Source organism: Mustela erminea, chromosome 21, assembly GCF_009829155.1.
Source record: "Mustela erminea isolate mMusErm1 chromosome 21, mMusErm1.Pri, whole genome shotgun sequence".
Classification (NCBI taxonomy): Eukaryota; Metazoa; Chordata; class Mammalia; order Carnivora; family Mustelidae; genus Mustela; species Mustela erminea.
The window spans coordinates 13,410,260-13,436,460 of NC_045634.1; the positions used below are offsets into that span (position 1 = coordinate 13,410,260).

Genomic DNA, 26,201 nt, shown 5'->3' on the forward strand with positions numbered 1-26,201 from the left:
TAGAAATTTTCCATTTTAAAACAGTTCTCCTGCTGAAAACCTCCCACAGCCCCTCACCTGAGTACTCCCAGGCTGCTCCACCCCCTCTGCCTTTCCAAACGGGGGCAGATGTGCCCGATGCTTCTCAAAGCCTCCCCACTTTTATAAAATATATCTACTGCCCTTCCCTGTACTCAACTGCCAGTCAACAGTGGAGACATTTTTGTCAAATAAACTATCAACTGACTGGAATTAGGAAAGTCAGTTTAAGAACTAAGACCACAGGGTGCCTGGGTGGCTCATCGTTAAGTGTCTGTCTTCAGCTCAGGGTCATGATCCCAGGGTCCCAGGATCAAGCCCCGCATGAGGCTCCCTGCTCAGTGGGAAGCCTGCTTCTCCCTCTCCCACTCCCCATTCTTGTGTTCCCTCTCTCAGTCAAATAAAATCTTAAAAAGGAACTAAGACCACGTGACTGATGGCAAAACTCACTACTCCAACCACCGCTGAAGCAGAAGCGTAGGCAGACGCCCACAGGCCACTCGCCCTCACAGCCTGCGCACAGGACGGGGCACACCTCAGTGAGGCGGGAGGCACTGACAGACAACGTGCAGTTACTTGGTAAAGCGAACAGTGACCGGGCATGCGGGAACTAACACGCCTGCTTCTTTCAAGGTGTAGCACGAGCCCCGCTGGGCCCCATTTTCCTCCCCCAGAAAGCAGCTGCTAGATACTAGATAGACGTGAGTTATGACATATTCTGAAGAGGGGTCACTGTTGTCCCACTGAAAAGACAGGTAACAACTCCGGGTGCGTCTGCCGTAACAGAATTACCGCTCCCCACACGGGTCCTGCCTGCGAGCACCTTGTGCGTGAAGATCTCTCAAGGACGGAAGTAGGCATTTTCAAGCACGACGTTGCAGTTACCTGCTCCGTCTTTTAAAGAGTGAAAGGATAACAGCTGCCAAGGCCTCAGGGCGTCCAACGTGAGATTCTAAAGCAGCGCTGCCCCACACGAACAGCGCTGCTACGTCTGCGAATGGACGGGACAAGACGGGGAGGTGCAAACACAGGTGCTAGAAGAAGCCAGTTACCTTTCTCCCCTAAAACCCGAATCACACTGGCAGACAGCACCATCCAAACTGTCAAAGCACGTGCCCCCGTTCTTGCAGGGCTCATCCTTGCAGTAGGGGCTAAGCTGGCACCTGCGGGGGGAGGGATAGAGACATCAGTGTCACACTTGTACTGCGAAGAACACAACAGGGAACAAAAGGAGGCATTTCCAGGACTCTCACCCCGAGAGCTACACTGACCTCTGACCGGTGTATAAGCCTCTGCACTGACACACAAAGTCCCCGTTGTCCACGATGCATGTGCCCCCGTACAGACACGGGTTGGAGGAGCACGGGTTAACGCTCAGCTCACAGGACGCCCCAACGTACAGGGCGCTGCACTTGCAGTAATAACCTGTAGGTGCGAGAGGGGAAAAAAAGCTCATTCAATAACTCAAAATATCTTACTATAATACTGGTTTTTACTTTTAAGAGAAGCCCTCGTTAACAACCGCGAGACCCGCAGAAGTTCGTACAGTTCCCGTTCTCTCTGGGTACAGTGTCGTCCGTATCAACAATCTCTCACTTCCGCTGTTGGTAAAACCAAACCAGAAGAGCTGCACAGAGAACCCATAATTAGCTTCAGTTAATCAGAACTTGTGGGCCAAGGACAGACAGCAAAGAAAAAGTCCCTTCTTTGAGTGACCATGCGGACTGAGAGCACTCCGGCCGAACACATCCCCGTTTATCCGCAGCTCCCAGACTTTTAAAGGCTGCGATAGTAATGTGAAAGCCCTCGGGAGACTATGAACTACCATCGGGGAAAGGGACTGTCACATGTGTCCAAACGAGCATAAAGAATGTCAGATTTCTTGCAAAGACTGTGACATGGGACAGCTCATGTGGTAGACTTTTTCCAACTGTCCTTGGGGCAGGACTGCACTTCCCCGCTGCCGCTGAAGGTGGGCACGGCTGTGAGAGCTTCTCTAGCCAAAGACGTGCTGCTCTGAGCCCGAAGCTTTATGAGCCTGTGTGTGGCACCACGCTCTCATCCTCCTGCTGCTATAGGGATCACGGTAGCCCGTTTCAAGAAAATGCGTCTCAGTCCCATCCCTGAGTCAAGGAGGATGGTGTCCCTGCTGACCTGACGTGGGCATGGAACGTGAGCACAGGATAAACCTTCACGCGGCATCCTTTGGTGGGGATAACCTGGCCTGTTCTTTGCATGCATAGGGTATGCACAAACATGTCCCCAAAATAACACAAAGCCAAATCCTCTGAAATCCCACTGAAGCGCCATTCTCATTTTTGCTTCATTCATCACACACAGCTCTACTGATCAGGCACTGTGACTGTCCTGTCCTTTCACAGCATTACTGGGAAGGGGACAAAAAGGGGCCAGGTTAACAAAATGCCACTGAGTCCTCTACTACTCTACTACTACTTCGGGACAGGACTGGTTATACTCCAAGAGGGTTCGAGGCATTCTGAAAAACCAAACCCCATCTGTAGCAAGGCTAGCAGTCCCTACATGCTGAGCCATCAGACCTAGGGGGCCCTCCGGAAGGACAGAGTGCACAGTTCTGAGACCCGGTGGGTCAGCACCGATGTGACTGGAAGAAGACTGTGCAAAATAAATACCACAGGGAAGAGGACAGAGTCAGCTGTGGTTCACCAGTGGTTACTGGTGCGGAACGAGGAGGAGGTTCTGCAGCCTGACTGGGGGGGAACCATCCTGAGTCCAGTCCTGCTCTGGTTTCCCTCAGTTCCAACACTCACTGCAGGATCCGACACCATCGTTCGCATGGGAAGGGGAAGCAGAAACACCTGAGGCTCTTCCCAAGTGTCTCCACGTGTAGCGCTCTGAAGATGACTAGCGCCAAGGCCTACCTCCAGCAGGAGACAGGTGGCAAATGCCTCCATTCTGGCAAGGGTTGCTAGAGCAGTCTTCGGTAGCTGTTAGTAAGCACCCAGGAGAGACGTCCACCCATTCTTCAATGTGTGCATAGCTTCTCGGTTTGTTGTTCAGAGGGAGCTCCTGCCCATTCAAATAGATGGAGTCCATACAGCCCCGGAAACCATTCCCGACTTGGGGGCTTCTCCCGTGCCTGGTGCCTTGCTGACGGATGTGGCCACCGAAAAACACATGGTTATCCAGGTTTAGGGTTTTCAGGGTCCCGGGGGCTGTGCCTGATGCAGTATGAACTTGGTCTAGAACCAACCTAGCATAGTTTCCATTCACTTCTAGAGACACAGCATGCCACAGCCCATCGTTGACTTGAATGCTCTGAACAGACACGATGCCAGGACCACTTCCACAGTCAAACTTGTACTGCAGCCTTCCATTATGAATCTGTGTCAAAGACAATTACCATTCACATTACTCTTACAGGACCGTCCACAAGGAACTGGTCAAACATCCAAAGGAGAGGCACATTTAGTGACTGAAGGGAAAAGTGAGTGAGACTGCCTTTAAGCACTGCAGAACACAGGCTCGTCTCATCAGTGCCCGGAGTAAAAATGAACCTAACACAAGTTCAAGTGCCAAGTGCACCTCCGAAAAGCATCATGGAAATCACCCACAATTAGCTGTTAACCGAATAACAACCAAAAATAGCATCAGGTAAAATCAAAAGTGAATTAAATGCATTAAAAAAAAAGACGATGATTAGCACTATTTAAGCAGTTACGAATGCTCTCTATAAACTGTCTCCGTAACATTAGTAAGATGTAATACCACTGAGAGTTTGAATGTTAACTGTCACGTGACCTATAGATGCTGTGAGAAACAGAAGTCAATCTCTGTATTATGGAAGAGCAAAAAGAGCTTTTTAGCCCCAACGTCAAAAACTTTAAGAGAGGTATCAAGGAACTATTTAAATGTGGAATAAAACCATGTCCCTTAATTTTTTTTCCCCAAAAATGGACAACATGAACATAAAACAGAATTTCGTGTTTTTAAAGTCTTTAGGTACAAAAATGTACCTCTAAGATGCTGTAGTCGGTCCCGCGGGCGTACATCACAACCGCGTGAGCAGAGTAGGTTCTGAGCCTCATGGTCAGCTTCATCTCCAGTCTGTTTTCATTTTCCATTAGACGGTATTTCACAAAGCTGTTTCCAGTAAATGTGACCGATGAACTCCCTGAATCATGAAGAGGAAAACATGAATCAGAACCAAGTTGAAGCATATTTATAAAAGTGAGATTTCCCCCCAACAGTGATCCAAGTTTTTAATCTAAGGTTACAACATTATAAAACTCAATTCAACGGAAAATGTTTATTTGCTTTAATAAAAAGCACAGCATAACTGGATTTCTTTTGGAAGAGAACTGGTCTACTATATCAGAGAGAAACGAATTCTAAAACAACGAAAGATCTAAGTATAAAAAGGTTCAATACAAAATTATTAGGAGACAATTGAGGAGAATATTCACACAGCCATGATGGTCTGGGGAAACTTTTCAAGCAAAGTATAATCCCCAGTCTCCAAAAATGATGAATATCACTCTGCAGAGGTAGAAATGGTTATGTAAAATTACACAGAACTAACAAAAATTAAATTTCAAAATGACAAGAGACGCTGTAAACAAATCAAAACACCAGTAATAGACAGTGGGATGGAGGTAACATTCACGCTCACAGCACACGGAATGTTCTAAACACTGAAAACATGACACAAATAACCCCGACAGGCAAGAAAAGCATAGGAACAGGCCAGTCCAAGAAAGGAAATGCTAGGAGGAGTAAATAAAACTTTCACAGGAAGCTGGAGCAATGCCAACTAAAATCGCTAGTTATCATTTCATGCCTACTGGATGGAATCGGAAACCTTACACTGACAAGAGAATGGGCAGTCAGAGGTCACAAAGGACTGTAAGTAAGGAACTGGTGTGACTTTCTGGGAAACTAACATAATAAAAATATTTAAAAATTAAAAGTGTAGTTAATCTTTGACATAGTAAATCCTAGTTTTAGAAAGCACCAATAAAGGCTCTATGTATAAAGTACTTTTTAAAAAAATTAAAGTATAATTAACATACAATGTCGTATTAGTTTCAGAACTACAATGGAATGACCCAATAATTCTGTCCATTCTCAGTGCGTCACCATGATTAAGTGTAGAAAAGGATTCGTTTTTAACACGAGAAGACATCTTCACAAACTCAAGCTCATTTATAATTAAGGACAAAGCTGATAAAAAACGATCCAGCCCCTCAGAAGCATTAGGTTTATGGGCATGGACTTGGGAAGATGCCCACAACACATGTTAAGCCACAGAAAACCAAGCAGGAGACTGTGAGAGGTGGTGAGTCCAGTTTTTTTCTTTTTCTTTTTTTTTTTAGTAAAGAGAATGTGGGGAAAACCACTCTGAGTATGTACTCGTGGGACTGTGATGTCGGCACGAGCAGTCAGAGGGAAGGAAGAGCGTCGCTAGTAACTCAGCGGTGAGCTGCACACACAGAGAACGGAGAAGTGACTACGGCTCCCGATTCGTCTTAGGCCCGACTTGTTATAATCAATGCGCTTTACATCTGTCAACTCCAATAAAGAGAAGGATGGCAAGAAAAAGTGACTTCTATACAAGAAGCATGCTTCATCACTGAACTCTTACCCGGGCACGGACCAAACTTGCCACCCGGGCAGACGCAGGAGTATCTGTTGTCTCCTGGATCCGGGACACACTCAGATCCCTCAGGGCACGGACTGTCTTCACATCCACGACGGACAAGTGGGCATTTTCCCTCTTTGTTTAAAAAACAGAGGGGGAGGGGAAGCTCATTAACAGGAATTTCAGGAAAATGGTCGTTACTGTGTAGACTTCGAAGGCTGCCCATGGAATGACCTGTACCCCCCGCTGTCAGGGACTTTTATGTGTTACCTGTGCAGAGACACACGGCTGTTCGGTGGTGGCGCGGGGTCACAAAACTCAGTCTGGCCGTGCTATGCGTTGACATGACGTTTTCATCCATGGTCACCTTCTCGTCACAGAATTTCCACGGGCAATCCAGTCCTGCACAGAGCTTCTGGAATACATCCAGTATCCTGACACCAATGATTTCCTCAATATCCGTCACGGAAGAATTAATCTTGTGCAGGAGCTGCTTGGTTGAAATGGAGGCGCTACCCGAGTTCTCCACGAAAAGCAGGACATCCAGATGTGGAGGAGGCTCAGACGGCTGCAAACTGACCATCTGTACGTCGCTCCTCCTCACCCCCAAGATGTTCCGTAAAGCCCGCTGGAAGTTGCGCCAGTAGTCCCCAACAAACTCCTCCGGAGTGAGATTGGCGAAGCGGAGTGTGATGCTGTGGTTCAGCATCTCCTGTGTCACCTGCCGGATGTGCACAGTGATGTCTGCCACCGTCGTAAATCTCCCATCGGTGACGCTGACGTTGAGGAGGTACTGCCCCACATCCAGCTTTTTGTGGGCTATCAGCTTACCGCCGGTGCTGGAAACAGAGAAGAGCTTGTCCATTTGGGGATCCAGACTGTAGGTTAAAGTGTCATACACATCTTGGTCTGTGGCGTGAATCTTCCCAATGACGCCACCTGAGTATTCCTCTCCAAAAGCCGTAATGAAAATCTCTAGTGGCAAGATTGCAGGTGGATAGACGCTTTCCTCAATGACCCGGATGTCAACATATGTCAAAGATGACAACGGAGGCTTTCCATTATCTGCCACCTGTGAGGAAATTAAAACAAAACAAAAAAAAACCCAAAAACACCTTTGTCTTTGTTTATAATTTCTTACTAAAATATATTCACACTGTTCATGATTCAAAAAATTACCAATGACCAGATACTTATTTCTCTACATAAGAAGCCTAGCTAGGAAAAGGAAAAATATTTCTTCACAGCCTTTTTGCTAACTCGTAAGGAAGCTTAGCTCTGTCAAGGTCTATGAAGTAACCAAACGAATAAATGAGACCCCCTCAGTGTACACTGGGATCAAAACAAAGGTATGGCAAAGAAGCCCCCAAACAAATAAAAAACCCCCACAATTCTCATTTTGTTTTCTCATGAAACGTAAGCTGTTCACACAGCAGACAGCTTCCAAAGGGCTCTCCTCTAGGAAGCCACAACAAAATCAGACTTTCATACCTTCACGTGCAGGAGGTAGCGATCCCTCTCCTTCCTCTCTAGGGCAGCGGACGTCAGCAGGACCCCTTGCTGGTTCACTTCGAAGGCCCCGTCCTCGTTCCCACTCACCACAGTGAAGAAGAAGGGCGGGCCATTGTGCGAGGAGTCCCTGTCGGTCACAACCAGCTGCAGCACGCTGAAACCCACCGGCTTATTCTCCTGCAGGATACAAGGACCAAGACACACGACTTTCAACAAGACCGAATCTATATGGTACGAGACACAGGCAGGTTTCCTGTAACACGAAGTAACAGAACACAACAGAGAAGACGGGGTGAGGGTGGGGCAGTGATGTGGAGGGGGAGGGGCAAAGGGGGCGGTGGGGGCTGGGGGAGGGCACGGGCGAGGGGGATGGAGTCGGGGAGTCGGGGAGTCGGAACACGGAAGCCGTGGATGGGAGTCTCGGACACTTCTCCAATACAGGACAGCAGAAAATAAGATTAAGGATCAAGCCGGTGAGAATGTCTTAAAAAGCACAAAAAGAAGAGAGAAAAGTTTAGCTCTATCTTGAAAACACTCATTCTGTAATACTGACAGACGGATTTTACTCTCCCTGTTTTTCTAAATAGTTGTTTTTGGAAAAGAAAGCTATTTCCAACAAACTGAGGCCGAAAGAAGAGTTCACTTCCAAAGGCGGGTGTTCGATGAGCCCTCTAGCATCCCCGAGACTACCTGGATGATGACACTGTAGTTTTCCCTGGAGAAGACCGGGGCGTTGTCGTTGACATCCGACACGTCGATGTTCACGGTGGTCGTGTTGACCCGGGGCGGGCTGCCGTTGTCAGACGCTTGAACTGTCAGTGTGTAACCTGAAATCTGGTCAGACACAAGAGAAAAAGAACACATGTCCACTTCACAAAGCCCAAACACAGGGTTTCATCAGACGCGGACTGGCAGCCCGGAAGGGCAGACCTGAGTAACTGTCCTCACGTGCCGTGTCTCGTATGCGGGCAATTCTCCGAGCGACGACAAGCACGCTGCGAAGACCTACACATCCGAGTGTGCGCTCAACAGAAGCGACCACTGGTGGTTAGAGTCTCTGATGCACGCTAGACCTTCTCATTCCGTGAAAGCATTCCCACTTTAATAAACAACAGATTAATGGAACTTGTAACAGAGAAGTAATACAATGAGAAAAACGGAACAGAGCTGGAAGGCTGCTGCACTCAAAGTAAGAGGGATGGCAGCTTTCTCTAAGGCCCAAATGGGATCGTCTGCCGGAAGCCGAGGGAAGCCTTCTTCTGGCCCCGAGGGTTTCCTCATCTTCAACACCTCAGGACACTCCAGATCACCCTCCCCCATCCCTTTTACACTCAGATTACAGTCCCTGTCCAAATCCCTTAGGGTGAGTTCTTTGTGACCCCCCTCCCTACAAAGGAAACTACGTCAAGTGAGGTGGATTCCCTTCGAGGGCAGGCCCCTGTGAAGCTCTCTTCCAGAGGGAGAGGTGGAAGATGCCAGAAGTGGGCTAAACCCCAGAGTATGTTCTGCAGAACAGGAGTCCTGGAGGGTGCCCCAACAGGAAAGGGCAAACGGCCTGGGACATACCACACGCCATTGTCCTGAACATTAAAGGAGCAGACAGGCGCGTCTCTCACAAACACTCAAATCTGTTCAGCCAGCAGCACGGCAACCGTAAGCCTAACATCGGGCTTCCTAAGCTCTTGCAAAGTCCCTGCTCAACAGCAACATGTCGCAGAAGGAATGGAAGAACTGAGACCTGGAAGTAGCTCATCACTGTATTCCCAGATCCCTCTCATCTTAGCTCTACCCGCTAGTGTTCTGACTCTATACTCCACTGTCACCAATGTCCTTTTAATTCACTTCTGGACTTTGTGTCCTCTGCAGGCAGCTCCCTGAGTGTGTGAGAGGAGGGACAGAGGGACGGAGGGACAGCCTGGCGTTGCTCATACGAACTCACTACCTCAAGCTGCTTCTACAGAGGCTCGAGCCGTATCTGTATTTCCAGCTTTCACATTTCTTAAGTTTGAGTAAAATCTCCAAATACTGGCTGAAAATTTCTCCTCACATAAGCCACTCTCCTCTAAAACTCAACACATCAAACCCCACAAGCCACTGCCTCTCCTCCCGGGGCAGAGTTAACGGCCTCACGACCGGCTCTCGGAGGGCAGTCCCCAGGCCCAGGTGGCAAACGACAACTGCCGTCTCGGACGCGGCTGCCTCCCACGCAGGGCCTTATCTGAGCTGTGCAGATGCGGATTTCTCCCTCCCGGAGCCTCCACAGTTGTCTTCTCACTTGCTCGTCACGGCACCTGCCAACCGGGCTCCTGTTGCCTCATGGTAGAGTACTGGGGGCTGGTCTGCCCGCCGCGCTGGCACCACTCACCTTCCCACTGGTCTCCTTCGAGAGTTACACCCGGGCTCGCAACTGCTCACTAACCCCCGCTGCTTGCGGCGTCCAGTCTGAGCCTCGGATGTGTTCCTCGCACACCATTCTACTGCGTCCCGCACTTCTTGGTAGGATTCCTCTACTCCAATACAGCCCAATACAGTCGCCTGAATACTCCACACATCCTGCTGTCCCCATGCCTCTGTTGACGAAGTTCCTCACAGGGCCTCCCCTTCTCTCAACGACCATGGTTTTCTGAAGTCTCTGCCATTATTGAAGACCTAGTGACTAGCTCCATGAAGTGTCTCCAAACAATGGAGCCAAGAGTAGTTTCTTCCTGAAGATAAGCCTTTATTATTTAAACTTCTATCCGTATGAAACACATCTCTTACACTCTCGAGATTTCCCTACTGGAATTGCTTTTCAAGTGTTTGTACCTTGCTTGTCAGTGCCTGAACAAGGCTGGTTCTACCCTTCCCATACTTCCCATCATGTGACAGATGTGAGCACAAGAACTTGTACGTACTGATTTGGTGATTTGTAAACAATTTAAACCAAACTTTTGCACATACCGTTTCCCGGTCCAGAAGCTTGGTCACTTTCACTTCTCCCCTGGTAGGGTCAATCGTAAACGGACTTCCTTGGTTACCATCTATAATCGAATAGCGGATGTGGCTGTTTGAAGGTCCATCAATGTCATCAGCCATAACCTAGAAAACATCAGACTCCTGCTTAGGAGACAGCTAAGGAAGGGGCAGGGGTCTACTAAGCCCATTTCTGGTATCAATAACTAGCTGTTATAAAGCAGTAATTTACAACAGACTTAGTAACTGACTGGGATAACAAAAGACATTTCCACATCTTCCAATTATTTTTGAGTAAGGCCACAACAAAAACACCATTGATCCTCTGAAATTTCCTGCAAAGATCCAGAAGAACATAGTAGAGAAGAGACACACCGTGATGACGGACTGCTCGAGAAGGGCGTCTTCACTGATCACTGCCGTGTAGGTGTCTTGGCTGAACACAGGGGAGTTGTCATTGATATCAGTTACATTTATGTTCACGGTTGCAACATCACTTAAGGAAGGCGTGCCTCCGTCAGTGGCCTCGACAGTCAGGTAATATTCATGAGAGCTTTCATAATCCAGATTCTCAATGATAAATATGGCCCCTAAATGGAAAACAAAATGACTTTCAGGACTTTTAAGTGCTACCACTTCCTTCCATGGTGACGGGAACACACTTCTACACAAACCATTTCTGCCCCAAAAGTTTGCTTATCATTTATGTAGGTTTTCTAGTATCTTAACTCAGCAATTACAAATTATAAATCTGCCCACTCATGGATGCTCATTTATTTCTCTGTGGTATTTAAATTGCTTCCCTAGTCAACACTACCCACATCCCACTAGAAAGTGATTATATCTCTTCTCTCTTCCAAAACACAGTTTACTACAGACATCCCTCTAATAACATAAAAAGGAAAAAGAATTCTACTCTTCAGCTTTTATTTTCCCTTTCCTTCTCACAGATGTTTTGCTTTTAAAGAAATGTACATCTTTTTTTTTAATCTCCAGAATAACTATTCACATCCTGTCCCCCCCTCCAAAAAAATCACTTTTTGATTTAACAATTCCTTTAACACCCCACTTCTTCAGGGTGCCTGGGTGGCTCAGTCGGTTAAGCAGCTGCCTTTAGCTCAGGTCATGATCCCGGAGTCCCGGGACTGAGTTCCACATCAGGCTCCCGGCTCCACGGGGAGTCGACTTCTCCCTCTGACCTTCTCCCCTCTCATGCTCTCAAATAAATAAATAAAAATCTTTAAAAAAAACAAAACCCAAAACAACACCCTTCTTTATAGTCCATCCTAGGAAGGAGCCCTAAAAACAGTAATTCTTTGATATGCATTAAAAATCCATTTTTAGGGCGCCTGGGTAGCTCAGTGGGTTAAGCCTTTGCCTTTGGCTCAGGTCATGATCTCAGGGTCCTGGGATCGAGCCCCGCATCGGGCTCTCTGCACAGCGGGGAGTCTGCTTCCCCTCTGTCTCTGCCTGCCTCTCTGCCTACCTGTGATCTCTCTCTCTCAAATAAATAAAATCTTTAAAAAAAAAAAGTTTTTAAACAGCATCATCACACTCCTACTCTTCATCTCAGTCACACACAATTAAATACGGTTTGAAAGGAGTGACTTTTTACAAGGTTTGAAGACTTACAGCGGATTCAGACCACGGTTAACAAGACAACAAAAGTGTTTACACAGCAAGAGTCACTAGCTGCTTCCACCCTTGACCTTGCCGATAGCTGCCACTCAGTTTGATTCAAGGACTTCGACTATTCTATATAACTAACATAATGAAAACGTCAATTTTAATGAATCATCAGATGCCCCCTGTGGAAACTAAGATCAAAGAGGCTGAAACCACTGTTTTGCATAAGAAGCTACTTTCACGTGGGAGAGAGCAAGGGACTAGTACGCAAAGTCCTCTTCTATCTTCTACTCTTTATCGTTATGCCATCTTGACTGAATCACTAGAGTGTGCTTCTTTAATTTTTCACTTAAAGGTCTAAACCACTCTGAATCCCACTTAAAGTAACAACACAAAGAAAACTCAAGTTTTATCTTTTCAGAGTAGCCACAGCCGATTTCTGATCTCTTTGTAGCAGGTAAAGTGCGGGGGGAGCAAGCCTTTGGGGCAGAATAAAGGGCCTCCTCTCACACCGGGTAGGTTACCTGTTTTAGAATCTATGCTGAATTTTCCATGTTCATTTCCACTTATTATCGAGTAGGTGATTTCTGCATTTGCTTCAATATCCCGGCTGGCCGCATACACTTGAAGAACTTCTGTTCCGATGAGAATGTCCTCGGACACGGTGGCCCCGTATTCACGGTATTCGAACACAGGTGGGTTGTCATTTATGTCCAAAACCGACACAACGACAGTGCCCGTTGCAGTCAACCTCCTCGGCAAACCCTGATCCGTGGCTTTCAAAGTCAGGGTGTACACGGCCTGCTGTTCTCTATCCAAGGGCTTTTCTAACTGAATGATGCCAGATAATTCATTAATGGAGAACTGCCCATCAGCCGAGTCGATGAGTGAGTAGGAGATCTTCTGATTCAGTCCTGGTGATACATGACCATATGTAAGACTTTTATTTTGAGAAATTTAAATTTTCTGAGCAAACATGCAGCATATTTTTAAAAGGGAAAACACTCATACGCATTACTTAGACATTCTTATGACTATCACCTTTAAAAAGCAAATGTTTTCATTAACAATTTACTAACTTAAACATGATTTCATAGTCACCTGGCTTTTTAAGACGATACTCTATAGGAATGTATGCTAGAATACCCAGCAGCACTTTTAAAATGAAGTCAAAGATCTGAGAAGCAACATTTTTGTTATTGCTCTAATTCTTCAGTACTAATCTGACTTAAGAAATTATTTTTATTCTCTGCTATGCAAATGTTATAAACATGTGTCCTAGAGGATTGTACTCTCTATAAAATTATGAGAGGTCTGTTAAACTATACCAATGTAACATTTGCTTCTGTTCTGCTTCCATATTAACATCTCTATGGTACTTATGGTTTATTCACAACATAACACCTCAGTTCATTAATTCAAATGGATACAAAGATCTGTTAATATAGTCACTAACCATAATTTTAGGGACACCACAGATGTCCTACAATAGTTAAGTACATGGGGCGCAATTTGGGGACTTCAAATATTCATTAAAAAATGAATTCATGGGTGGCTCAGTGAGTTAAGCCTCTGCCTTCAGCTCAGGTCGTGATCCCACAGTCCTGGGATCAAGCCCCACATCAGGCCCTCTGCTCGGCGGGGAGCCTGCTTCTTCCTCTCTCTGCCTGCCTCTCTGCCTGCTTGTGATCTCTCTCTCTGTCAAATAAATAAATAAAATCTTAAAAAAAAATTCATTATTCTAAAGATTCCATTCCACTTTTAAAGCTGAGAAATAAAATAATACAAGTTATTCGATATGCCTAAGGTGAGGTTAAGTCAAAGAGGCTGAATTTGGGATGTGTTCTGGACAGAGGTCCCTGTAATCCTTGAGCACGTCTTAAAGACAAAAAGCATCACCTAGACAGTACCTGCGTCTGCGTCCGTGGCCTGCACCCTGGTCAGCAGCGTCCCAGGCTCTGTGTTCTCAAACACGGTGATGGCGTATGGGTCGGCGGAGAACTCGGGGGCATTATCGTTCACATCTTCTAACGTGAGCACAACATTAGCCTGACAGAATCGGCCCCCTCCGTCTGTGGCCTTGACCAGGAGGTTATAAATTGCTTGCTCCTCACGATCAAGAGGGGCTAATGTTTTCAGTTCACCTAAAAACAAACAAAAGTAAACGGACTCATTTGAAATGTTAAGATGCGAACTGCAAATGCACATCTTACCATTTCTCCCCCTTTTCTCTTACGATGACAGAACTGGGGAGGCACAGTGGTATCAGTGACAGGAGTCAACAGCTGCAGGAGCCCAGAGAGAGCTAGGTTTCCAGACCCTGCCGCCTGCCAGCTCTTCAACTCACAAAGATTTCGAGGCCAGCGCCTCTCAGATTATACATAATATCACAAAAACAGGAGAAGAAGAAAAAAAAGCACTACTTAATTTACCAAATCTAAAATATTTTTAAATTGACTCATAGCTTCATATGTTTACAATTAGTTCTGGGGCGGGGGAAGCTGCCAGAAAATTGTAATTTTAACAAAATACAAATTATAAGAGGGAAAACAGTTCTGGAAGATTTAAATACAAATAGAATACTACTAATCATTTTAAGGAGTATGCTAAATAATTTATGTCCATGGATTGAAGAAAACAAACTATATACAAAATAAAGCAGAAAGTTTGAGAGATACTTAAATTTTTGAACTATTTTTTTAAAAAAGAAGTTGATACTAATCTCAATTTTAAATCCTTGGTTCAAGTAGGTGATGTTAATTTTTAAAAATCTTTTCTAAATCTTATTTTTTTAATCTCAAATTTTACACAGCAAATTGCTGTGTAGATTTCTAAAAGATGCCAATTTTGTAGTATCAGAGTACATTTTATAGGAACAGAATGTAATTTCAAATTTTACATCGGACCTAAAACCACCCGGATATAGGAGAGGACTTTATTGGAACATAGTTAATTTTGCAAAGCCCGTCTTTACCTGTGTCTGGATTTAGTTTGAATTTTTCTGCGCCTGGACCAAACAACGTGTAAGTCATGTCTGCATTGGAGCGGATGTCCGCATCTGTAGCGGACACCTGCAGGATCAGCTTCCCAGGAAAGGCGTCTTCTGGAATCGTGTCCGAGTATAAAGTCTACAATGATTTTAAGTAATGTCGTGAACATAAAACATGAAGGGTTAACATGACTGCCAAGAGAATAATGGAAAAAAATCATTTAACTTTGGTCACAGAAAACATGGGACATGACGGAATTTAAAATCCAAGGAGCTTTGAAAACTATTTTTCTTTTAAAACAAAACAGAGTCGTGTAACAAGTAACTCCTCTCTCTCACTGAGAGAGTCTAACCTGACATTTACGCACAGAAATCTGAATACTTGACATCTCTGAGTTGGGTTCATGTTCAACTTAAGTTCTTATAAGAAAACATAAGTAGTATTCCATATTTATCCAAAAACTGTCGAGTAAATGCCTGTTACATCATGTCTACTTCTTTTCAATACAGGAAATTCATTAGTTGCAATCGTTCCCAACACATGACCAGCTATAATTGCAGCTGAGACAGCAGTGATCCCCATGTCATGAGGGAAAACAGAGAATCCCCAAGGTCTGGGGGGCGGGGGCTCTGGGGCTCTTCTCCTCCACCCCTCCCTTCCCAGCTGACCGAACTCTAACATAACGAATGGTTAGTTCCACTTCCAACTAATCAGAAACTTCCACCATAAACCAAAGCATAAGACAAACAGGTTAAGATTTTGTTGACTTTTCTCTCTTAATGTGAGCTCAGTTTCAGGTAAACGACATTTTATGGCTCATGAAACAGGATATTTTGCAATACCGATGATTTCAAATGATCTAATGTCCTAATTTTATTATTCCCAAAGATGACAAGGCATTGCATCCAAGTCATATGCCAAGTATTTAAAAAAAAAAAAAAAAAAGAGGCAAGCAAGCAAGCAAGCAAGCAAGCAAAACACATTTATTTTCTGTAAGACACACAGACATCCTCCGCTCCCCCGCCACCAACCCACTCAAAACGCTGCTGCCAGAAAGTCCGCATGTGGACTGAACTCTTCATTCCTCTGGAGCGCCCTTCCCTCCTGATGGCACCGTACTGTCCGGAGAACGGCTCTGTCCCCTTCCGCTGCTGCGACACTGCCCCAGCTCCGGTGCCCCTCTTCAAGGCCACTGTCCCCCACCGCCCCCCACCCCCCCAGCCTGCCCTGTATCTGCCACTCCTCATCCTTCCTCGGACTCCCCTCTTTCCTCACTGGCCAAATCCGTGTGTGTGTTCACACACACCCTCTCTGGAGTCCGGCGTCCGTCCACCTCAGGATACAAAGCCCGTGGTCTCCAAGCCAGTCTCCAAGTCCCAAAGTCCCAATCCACATCTCCCTCCTCTGCTTGGCCACCAAAGCTCCACTCGCTGGCCTGCCTCCTAAAAATCGCCTCCTCCTGGGCTCTCAGTAACACTGCCCGGATGGTTCCCTCCACCCGCCTCTGCTTCCTCCTCCCCCTCCCCAGGAAATACCCCTGCGGACTCTCTGTCCCTTTTTGTTATTATCCTCTCAAGTGGATTCCAATGTTAGTTCACGGTAGAAACTGCCAAGTTTACATCTGTCCCGAGTCCCCATGAGTCCCCATCTTCAGTCTTACCATCTCTCTCAATGTCTACAAAACCTATTCCAGACTGTCCCATTACCTCACACCAAGTCTGACCTGGACACAACACGCTTCCTTTTAGGCCAACGCCACCCTATGCTGCATCTTTGGTCTCTCTCCCTCTTCTTGTAGCAAACAGCAGTCACTCCTGATCCGACACATCTGCCGGGCTGTCCCACGCAGGCAGCACCTAGGACACCGGCCTGTCCTTCCTCTCCCTCGGCCCCCTCTGCCTACCCCCCAACCCGGGCTCTCACGTGATCACCTACGTGCACCTGATCCCAACACACTCATCGTCTTCAAGGAACTCTTCCTTCACATCATCGCCACCTTCCAAGTACAAATGGGGGAGGAGTCCCGACCCCCGGGCTTATCTGAGCACCACGTCCCCGAGGTGGAGCTGCTGCTCCTTCCCCGACTGCAGGGAGCACGGCCGCTCCACGCCTCCCCCACGGCCCCGATGGGAGCGGCTCCTCCCCGGTGCACTTGTTCTCCTAAGTCAACGGGCTCCAACGCTGTAGCAAAACCCTCATCTGCCTCTTCATTTCTCAGGTGTGTGCGAGAGCAGGTGCCGCCCAAAACCAACTTATGAAAGCAAAATGGAGCTTTGCAGATGAACTACTGCTCGGGTGTCTTCCCAGAATAATCGCATCCCCAAGACAGGGAACGAAAATTTCTCAGAGCTTGTTTAGAGTTAAACTGTAATCCTGCCCATGATTTCCAGTGTTTTTGAATGAGACTTTGAAACGACTTAGCATTCCCCCAAATAGTTCCGGAGCCACTCCAGTTCCTGCTCCACTGAACACTCACCTCCGCTTAAACAGTCAGAGGTTATAATGTGAAACGCATCTGAATCACACCCAGCATCCCATGACAGTCCTACTCAGAGGGTGAACAAGGAATCATAATATAGAAATTCATAATATAGAGAGAACGGCCCACCTTTTCACAGACTGGACTGTTGTCATTTGCATCAAGAACTTTCACTTCAACTATGGCTTTGGATGAGAAGGTCCCATCAGTTGCTGTGATGGTCAGAAGATAATTGTCCCTTTTTTCCCTGTCTAGAGGTTTCTTCACATAGACCTTCCATTCATTCTGTATGTTTTCAATAGCAAACTGTCCCAAAGGATCTCCTCCTATTAAATCAATGGAAGAAAAGGACAGTCAAGTTTATTGAAATAAGGAACGATCTAAGTAACAGGAGAAAGAAACTGCTCAAATATATATATACATTATACATTATAACAAGAATTTTTACATTTTTACAAGAATTACTTTAAAAAAAAAAACTATTACATTTAAATTTGGTATATTAGGTTTCTGACTTACCACCCCTTCCCCAAATCACGGCATTAAAACGTGTACTGAAAAACAGTATTAAGCTAAGTAAAATGCAAAGCCTACTAAACAATACTTCAGCCTATGCTGAAGCTATAGTTAATTATAATGTATCTGTCATATGCTAATTCAACAGAATGAATCATAAAAATCAAAAACAGTCAAATGGAACAAGTGTTCACTTTGCTCAGGCAGAGAACTTGAAATGTAGCTTAACAGATGTTATTTCTACTTATTTCAGATATAACGTTACTAAAATCATCCCCTTAACTCCCCATTTTCCCAAAACATGTACTTTAAAATGTGTACCTCTAGCACAATTTATTTTTAACTTACACCCTCGCATTGAAATATTTTACCTGTGATGTAATATGTAACTTGTCTGTTAATCTCCTCAGAATCAGCATCCGTGGTACTTAAGATGGCGATGACACCGCCTGGAGGATCATCCTCACTCACAGTCCCCTTATAAATCTCTGCCGTGAACCGCGGGGGGCTGTCATTGACGTCAGTGACTGTAACATCCACAATGGCTGTGGAGGACAGCTGAACCTTCTCACCGTGATCTGAGGCAACCACTCGAATCTGGTAATTGCCTCTCTCTTCATGGTCAAGTTCCTTCAGGGTCGTAATCCAGCCTGTCTCCACATTAATGGCAAAAGATTCGATGACTTCCACACTTTGTGACTGATCTAGACTGTACATGACTTGGCCATTGGTTCCCGAATCGAGATCGGATGCCCGGATCTGGATGACTCTACTTCCCCCTGGCAGGTTTTCAACAATAAATGCCTCATACGGGTTCGACTCTAACACAGGGCTGTTATCATTGGCATCTTTCACTTGGATGCTGACATCCACAGAAGCCACCACTTCATAGTCCTCATGAGTGCACTTGGCAAGTACAGAAAACTGGTACCACTTAGTTGTCTCATGATCAAGACTCTTCTCCAGTTTCAGTCTGCCACTCTGCCTGTCGATCACAAAGAACTCATCCCTGTTACTTTCGGGAGTATTCCCTTTGACTAGGCTGTAAAGAATGGTCCCACTATGTTCTGCTCGGATGAGATCGATCTCTGTCCCAATAGGCATGTCTTCTGAAACCGTGTAGGTGTAAAATGGCTCTGAAAATTTTGGAAGTTGTATTTCTGGTGGAAGTATTTTCACATAGACGGGGACAACAGACTCTCTGGATGGAGACCCACTATCCACAGCTCTCACGAAGAAAGTGAAGAACTCATTTTCCAAGCCAATTAAGCTTTCTTTTGTAGTTATTACACCAGAGAGCTTGTTAATTTCCAAATTCTCTTTGACACTTTCAGAATCTGCTTCGATGGCATAGGTGACATCAGCATTGGATCCCTCATCAGCATCACTTGCAAGAACTTTAAGGACAGATGTCCCTTTGGGAGCGCTGGAGCCAATGTCCACTTCATACCTGGTTGCTCGAAACTGGGGTGCATTGTCATTGTCATCTGTAAGGATGACGTTAATGGTGCAGAAGGCAACCTTTCCTCCAGCATCCTTAGCCATTAAACGAACCGAGATCACTTTCTCCGCTGGGGTTTCTCGATCGAGTTTCTCCAGAGTAAATATCTGTCCTCTCTCATTTGTGTAAAATCTGTCTTTGGCAAAGTCATTGACAATATGGTAAGTAATGTGACCGTAAATACCAGAATCCCCATCGGTTGCTTTGACCTCAATCACCAGGGTGTGTATGGGAGCATTTTCGGCTAACTCCACTTCATATTCGCTCTGAAGGAAAACAGGGCTGTGCAGATTGCCTCCAATCACAGTTATGTGAACCTGAGCCGAACCCCTAAAAACTCCATCGGAAACAGAAACGTTAAGACTGTAAAACGGCTTCAAGGTGTGCCGGCGCAGGTTTGAGAGTGTGATAATCCCTGTCTCACTGTCCATGACAAAATTCTTCTGGTCGTTGCCAGACAGAATGGAATAGTCCAACTTGTCTACGTCTGAACTGTCTGCGTCATAGGCTTTGACACAGGTCACGAAATGCCCGTGGCTGGCATGCTCGCTAATTCTGGCTTCATAAATCTGCTGGTCAAACAGCGGTGGATTATCGTTGAGGTCTGTGACCTCCACGGTGACGATGACATCACTGCTCAGGGGGGGCATGCCACTATCCACAGCCCTCACAAAAATCCTGTGTTGCTGGAACTGCTCATAATCCAAAGTCCTGATGAGCAAAATGAGGCCAGTGCTGCTGTCGATGTGGAAATGATCATGGCTTCTGCTGTGATTCCCGAACATGTGGTAGGAAATTCCTCTGTTGGGTTCGGAATCTGAATCGGTCGCTCTGACTTGAACGACAGACGTGCCGATGACGGATGCCTCCGACAGTGCTGTGGCGTAAGCCTGCTGACTGAAGACGGGAGCATTATCATTGACGTCTTCCACGATGATGTCGACAAACACCTCGGCATGGGCACCGGTCAGGGAGTCGGTCGCTCGGATGCTCAGCTTATACGCTGGGTGCGACTCAAAGTCCAGAGGAGCTACGACACTTAGGACCCCGGTGTTGAAATTAATGGTAAACTGGCCGAAGGGATCTCCATCGGTGATGCTGTAGAACACTTTCAAGCCTTCCGGACTGTTGGCTTGTACGTGGACGACCGGACTGTGCAGCTGGATGTTCTCTGGCACCTCAGCGCTGTAAAAGGGTTTCTCAAACACAGGCATGGCTTTATTCATAACAGTGATGGGCACGATCACTTCAGCGGAAAAGGCTGGGTTCCCTCCATCTTTTGCGACCACTGTGATGAGGTATTCTTTATTTAAAGTGTCAGGTTCAAATTGCTTTTTCAGGGAAATTTCGCCCGAGGCTCCAATCTGAAAATGTTCGTGGTGCTCCTTCAGGTAGTAATTCACCTCCCCATTTCTGCCGCTGTCTCGGTCCACGGCGGTAACGTAGCGAATCACGTGGCCCACCATGGTGTCCACTTTGACAACGGCATAGTAAGGGAGGTTGACAAACACTGGTGCATTGTCGTTCTGGTCTTCTATGGTGACCTTGACGACGACGTGGGCCACTGCCGAAGGCTTCTGTTCTTGGGTCACTTCTACCACCACATCAAATGCCTCCTGCTGTTCGCGATCGAATGGTATGCCCGTGGTTGACAGCACGCCTGAAGTCCGGCTTATCTTAAATCTGCGGTCTGGGTTGAGGATCTGATAAAACAAGGGCTCGTTGATGGGGTTCCCAATGGCAGTGATGACAGCTAACGTTCTGGCTTCAGTGGAATTCTCTTTCACTACTGCGGAGTAGAAATCCTGGGTAAACTTTAGCTGGCTTTCTTTGCTTTCTTTCACGTTAATTTTCACAGAGGTAAAGCTTACAAATCTGCCGTCAGAAGCTCTCACGGTTAACTCGTACCGGCTCCTTAACTGAGCTGTGTTCTGTACAGTTATAGTCCCCGTCTGGTGGTCCATAGAAAACTTCTCCCCAATGTTGCCTTCGGTGATGGAGTACATCAACTGTGAGAATGCACTCGAATCGGCATCTGTGGCATTTACTGTGATGACTTTGACTCCTCTGTATGTTGGCAGCAAGAGAGATGCTTCGTATAACGATCTGGAGAACACAGGAGGGCAATCATTAATGTCGATTACATGGATGGTCACGTTAGCCGCATACGCAGCAAATAAACGCGGTGTACCCATGTCGTGCACTTGTACGGTAAAGTGGAAAGTACTTGTTTCTTCATAGTCCAAACTCAGCACGGTATGAATAGCACCAGTGCTAGAATCAATAGCAAAGTATTTGTGTACAGATGGTTCAACAATGTGATAAACGAGCAAAGCATTGGATTCTTTATCAGCATCGGTTGCTCGAATCACTAACGGGATGTTCTTGTCAGTTAGCACCACACTGTTGATTGAAGCTGATTCGCTAACGAGTCCCGTATACTCTGCCTGCATAAAGATGGGCAAGTTGTCATTTTCATCTTGCAGGTGCACCAGAACAGTTGTGTTAGTAGACAAACCAGCCATGTTAGTTCCTTGGATGATCAATGTGTAAATGGGCAAAGTTTCAAAATCCAGGGCTTTCTGAGTGATGATACTTCCAGAATGTGGATTAATATCAAAAGCATCGGCTACATTTCCATCTTTTATTTCATACACCACCGATGACTGACTGTGGGCTGTGACCATCCCGACGAAACTCCCAATGCTGACAGTTTCACTGATTTCCACAGAATATTCTTTTGATGTAAACTTAGGAGAGGCATTGTCCGCAATCGTGACAAAGATATGCACAGAAGTTATTTCACTCATAGGTGGACTGCCTTGATCTGTAGCTTTTACCATTAAGTCATATTCCACTTGGCTGTTTCGATCTAACTCTTTGGCAGTTTTTATAGAGCCCAAGACGGGATCAATTGTGAAAGAATTTCCAATATTTCCTGGGGGGGGGGGGGGCGGTGAAAAAAAAACATGTTAGAGAAAAATATAAGGACCAATACATGTCACAGTTGGAGATACAGAGATAAAGCTATCCTCAGAAGTGATACTCTAAAATGAAACAGAAATTCAGGAGTTATCAATATTTGAATGGAACTCATTTCATTTTTAGCCACCTATAATACAGTAGATTTTTCTGAGTTTTGTCCATAAAGTATGAAAAGCAAGAAACAGAAGAAAGATTACTCTATAACCTAAAGCCAGAACTCACTTGCTATTGGTTGAGCCAGATACTTGTTGTGGAATGTATGGGTTATCCTTTTGTAAGGTAAGGTAAGAATTTTCCGTCAGTTCCAAAAAAACCCTTTGGAACATACTTCTGGTTTCAGCATGTATCTCCTCTAAGTTCTCAAGATTCTTATTCATTATGAAAGGGAAGACATCAATTCACTAAGAAAAACTTTAACAAGCTTCAAGAGAGTTGTCCCTTATTTTAAATATTCAGGAAATTGATGAATTACCTTGTGTATAATCTGCCCCACTATGCAGGCTTCAAAGATTTCAGTCATACTCCCCTCTTAATCTTTTCCGCGTGAATCTGCCCTCTGTGTCCCTGGTTCTCTCTACTGGGGGCGATCTCGCCTAGAGGGACAGGCAGCCATGTCTAGACACATTTTTGGTTATCACTACCTAGAGTGTGCTGCTAACACCCGCCGAGTAGAGACCAGGGATGCTGTTAAACATCCTACAATGCACGGACAGCTCCCATAAGAAAGGATTTTTTGCTCCCAAGTTATCAGTAGTGCTGAGAGAACAAACCGCCCCCCCCACCCCCGCCAGAACAGACTGTGTTCCTTGCTTCTCTTTGGACCTTTTCTAGCTATACTGTATACATATATTTAGCTTCAAATGCAATTCCGTAACAGTTCTCGGTTTTGTATCATCACCGAGATCTTTCTGGAGACACCAGCAGTTTACTGAAGTTTAGCAGTTTACATCTCTGGATAGATTCAGGCTGTGCTGTGGGGTCCTCAGATCGATCCATCCACCCACACTTCATGCCTTTTCTGTTTCACACCAGGGTCCAGAATCCATTATCCAAGCCACAGAACTGCATTTATTTTCCCCAAATGAACTATTACACATCCCCACAACAAAGCTGACTTGCCCCTTAACTGCTTTTTTAAGTTTTGTTTTCCTCTAGGTTTGCAACTGTGTGGGGTACACTTCAGAGGCCAGAACAACTTACCGAGTGATGTGCAAACCAGGAGACTGACCGAGCACCCCTTTCCCCACATCACTACTAGTCAACACTTCCTCTATAGCCTTCATTTCCTTCTTTTAATATGTTTTCCAAAAATCCATGATACCATTTTTTCTGAGGCCAGATCCAGTCTGGTTTTCATTAAGCCTGCCTGGCTCCGCGTCTAGGCACCACAGTCTGCAACACAGCAGAGGCCCAGGCTGTCTTCAGGCCCCCAAGTTCCAAGCTGAACCCTCATGCACAAATGGGGTCACACTGCCTCTACCACGCCTTGCAGACCTCTAATTTCTTCCTGTCTGCATTTATGAGTCAACAATCCCAGATTCTCACGTTGTGCTTTAGCCAGTCACCGAAACTCCAAGGACCTCTTTCCTCCTACGTGGGCATCACCCCATCTTTCAAAACCATGACCGGTTGCCTGGGACTGGTAGGGTGACCATGAAAACCTGTGGACGATGGTTTTCACCTGCACCCCTCAGGCTATCCTATGTCTGTACTAACAGCAGCCGACCTACCACAGTTTACATTTAACCGTCTCATCCCTCTCTTATTTTATACAGTGAAACCTTAAAGCTTCAAACACGCAAGGCCCTCCAGAACAGAATAAATACATATTCTACCTGCGCTAAAGCAAGCTGGTGGCGTTAGAACTTGCCATCTTCTGCACAAAGTACTCGCTGCCCTCCGGCCTTGCTAGCTCCTCACGTCTCAACCGGGAAAGCACACGCTCACTGCAGCATGACTGTATTTGGGGGGTCCTTTCTGGAACTGTCTTCCCTACCTATTCTCATTGCTTCTTCATTCATTCATTCAGGTTTTACCCAAATGTTCCTCTACTTAGAGAATGCGATGGTGAAGCCTCCCTTTACCTCCCTAATCAGAACGGCTGTTTCTGCCCCCATACCCTCTTCTCTTCTTTACAGCACACATTGCAACCTTCTCATCCATTCTCCCTCTAGGACATAAGTCCCCATTAAGCTTGTTTTACTCTTCATCATCTGTGCTTAGAAAAATGCCTGACACATAGGAGATACTCAGTAAGTGTTGAAGTTGTTGTATGGAAAGATAATAAGGCACTATTTTTATCTGATTTTGTTTTTCTGCGTTTTACTTCTATCATCTCCAGCAACGACTTGTTAGATTAAGCACTACAGTTGAAAGTATTAACAAAAAAAAGGTCTACTAATCGGAAATTCCTGAGAAATTTTTACCAGCATGTAAAATTCAGGAACATTACTACCTGGAGTATTATCTTAACAAGAGGCTAAACAGGAACCCAGGCAGTCAATTAGCAGACAGCTCCTACATACATCTCCACTGTGGCAGAACTCCTTGGGTTTGCAGATGGGCAAGCAACATGTTCCTGTGGCAGAACACGAAGGGCCGCTGAGTGGCTTACGCAGACCCCTGTCTGACCTAGTAACAGCTACATCAGATACTGAGACACACACGCAGTATTTGTAAGGGAACTCCCAGCACAAGCAGCAGAGTCTGTACCAGCTTGGGGGCTTAGGCATTCACTTTAGCTGAAGATACTGGTGATATTCTAAATAGCCTTAGATTATTGTTTGAAGAAGGCGATTATCCAAATGTGAATCTGTACTCATTAGCAAGGACTGTACTACACACATACACCCCAAAGGGCATGTCAGAGCTGTGCGCAAAAATCCATTTCTCCCCGCTGGGCACACGCTGCGGATGTTCAGTAAAGTGCTGCCTGCCTGACCACTGGCGGCTTCGAGTAGGAAACCTCCAGTTTCTATTGCAATTATATTTAACCTAACTTTGGGGAAGGAAATCAATTCTAGTTATTAAGTTCAATTACTGACTGTCTTTTATTTCTAGGCATTGTGACAGTTTTGAAGTTATAATAATCTACCTAAAAAAAAAAAAAAAAAAAGAAAGAAAACACCAAACAATCCAGAGTATGGCCCTGATTGTCTCTAAACACACAAGTCAATTGTTACGGAAAATATCCTTTAATTAATTCTTTTCCCTAAAGACTCCTAATCAGACCAAACTCTTTGCTCAATAAATTGCTGCTAATTAAACATGCAGTGTTACAGCCTGAATCTATAACTAGTTTTTTGAACTTTACGAAATGTAATCTGACATCAATGAGAAGCAGGTGAATATAATAAGTAACTTAAATGAAAGGAGGTACCACCATTTTACATTTCCTATTCTTCCAACAGATTCACATACACACGCTTCTGCATTTTAATGGTAGCTGCTGCCTACAAATGCTTTTTGTATTACCAAATCTAGAAAGATTATCTTCTTAGGAGTCCAAATTCTGTATTGAAATAGGTCCTTGGTATCATCTATTCTTTGAGGGGAGATAGAGTTCCATTCTTGGAATACCAAATTACTAATCCCATCAGTCATTACAAGCATTTCAAGAATGCACATGCCTTCAGTCAGGCACCAACAATCATATTTTAACCACCCAGTTGTTGAAAATTATGTGAAAGCTAAGGGAAAAGTTTAACATTTTCTCCTACACAAACCCAGGCGGTTTGTCTATGAGAAAATTATTTTGCTGAACTGCTCAGGCATGCACAAATGGAATGCATTGTTTTGTTTTGTTTTTTTTTAACAGCTAAATTTCTAAAGAAGTGGAAAAACCTGCATCTTTGTTCAAGGCGCTAACTATGCTACATTTGAATCCTGAACCCCAGGGAAGTACAGAAAATCTTATTTTGTAATTGACTAAATTTGGTTGTTTTCAGTGAAACAAATGAGGCTTCAAATGTATTAAGAAATAAAAATAGTTTAGTCACATAA

The 26,201-nt window shown here is 45.3% G+C and overlaps 1 protein-coding gene across 4 annotated transcripts in view; it reads right to left on the bottom strand.

The window, feature by feature from the left end:
- FAT1 (FAT atypical cadherin 1) overlaps nucleotides 1-26,201 on the bottom strand; it is a 125,769-nt gene that overhangs the window by 8,971 nt on the left and 90,597 nt on the right. For all 4 annotated transcript variants that reach the window (XM_032329214.1, XM_032329212.1, XM_032329213.1 and 1 more), the window contains exons 10-24: nucleotides 18,085-22,152; nucleotides 17,327-17,523; nucleotides 14,703-14,856; nucleotides 13,639-13,872; nucleotides 12,253-12,642; nucleotides 10,478-10,692; nucleotides 10,091-10,228; nucleotides 7,841-7,984; nucleotides 7,130-7,327; nucleotides 5,909-6,710; nucleotides 5,642-5,773; nucleotides 4,014-4,171; nucleotides 2,919-3,381; nucleotides 1,290-1,443; nucleotides 1,071-1,181 (exon numbers count right to left, since the gene is read on the bottom strand). In XM_032329214.1, the coding sequence (XP_032185105.1) occupies nucleotides 1,071-1,181; nucleotides 1,290-1,443; nucleotides 2,919-3,381; nucleotides 4,014-4,171; nucleotides 5,642-5,773; nucleotides 5,909-6,710; nucleotides 7,130-7,327; nucleotides 7,841-7,984; nucleotides 10,091-10,228; nucleotides 10,478-10,692; nucleotides 12,253-12,642; nucleotides 13,639-13,872; nucleotides 14,703-14,856; nucleotides 17,327-17,523; nucleotides 18,085-22,152 (7,558 nt within the window). The remainder of the gene's footprint in view (nucleotides 1-1,070; nucleotides 1,182-1,289; nucleotides 1,444-2,918; nucleotides 3,382-4,013; nucleotides 4,172-5,641; nucleotides 5,774-5,908; nucleotides 6,711-7,129; nucleotides 7,328-7,840; nucleotides 7,985-10,090; nucleotides 10,229-10,477; nucleotides 10,693-12,252; nucleotides 12,643-13,638; nucleotides 13,873-14,702; nucleotides 14,857-17,326; nucleotides 17,524-18,084; nucleotides 22,153-26,201) is intronic.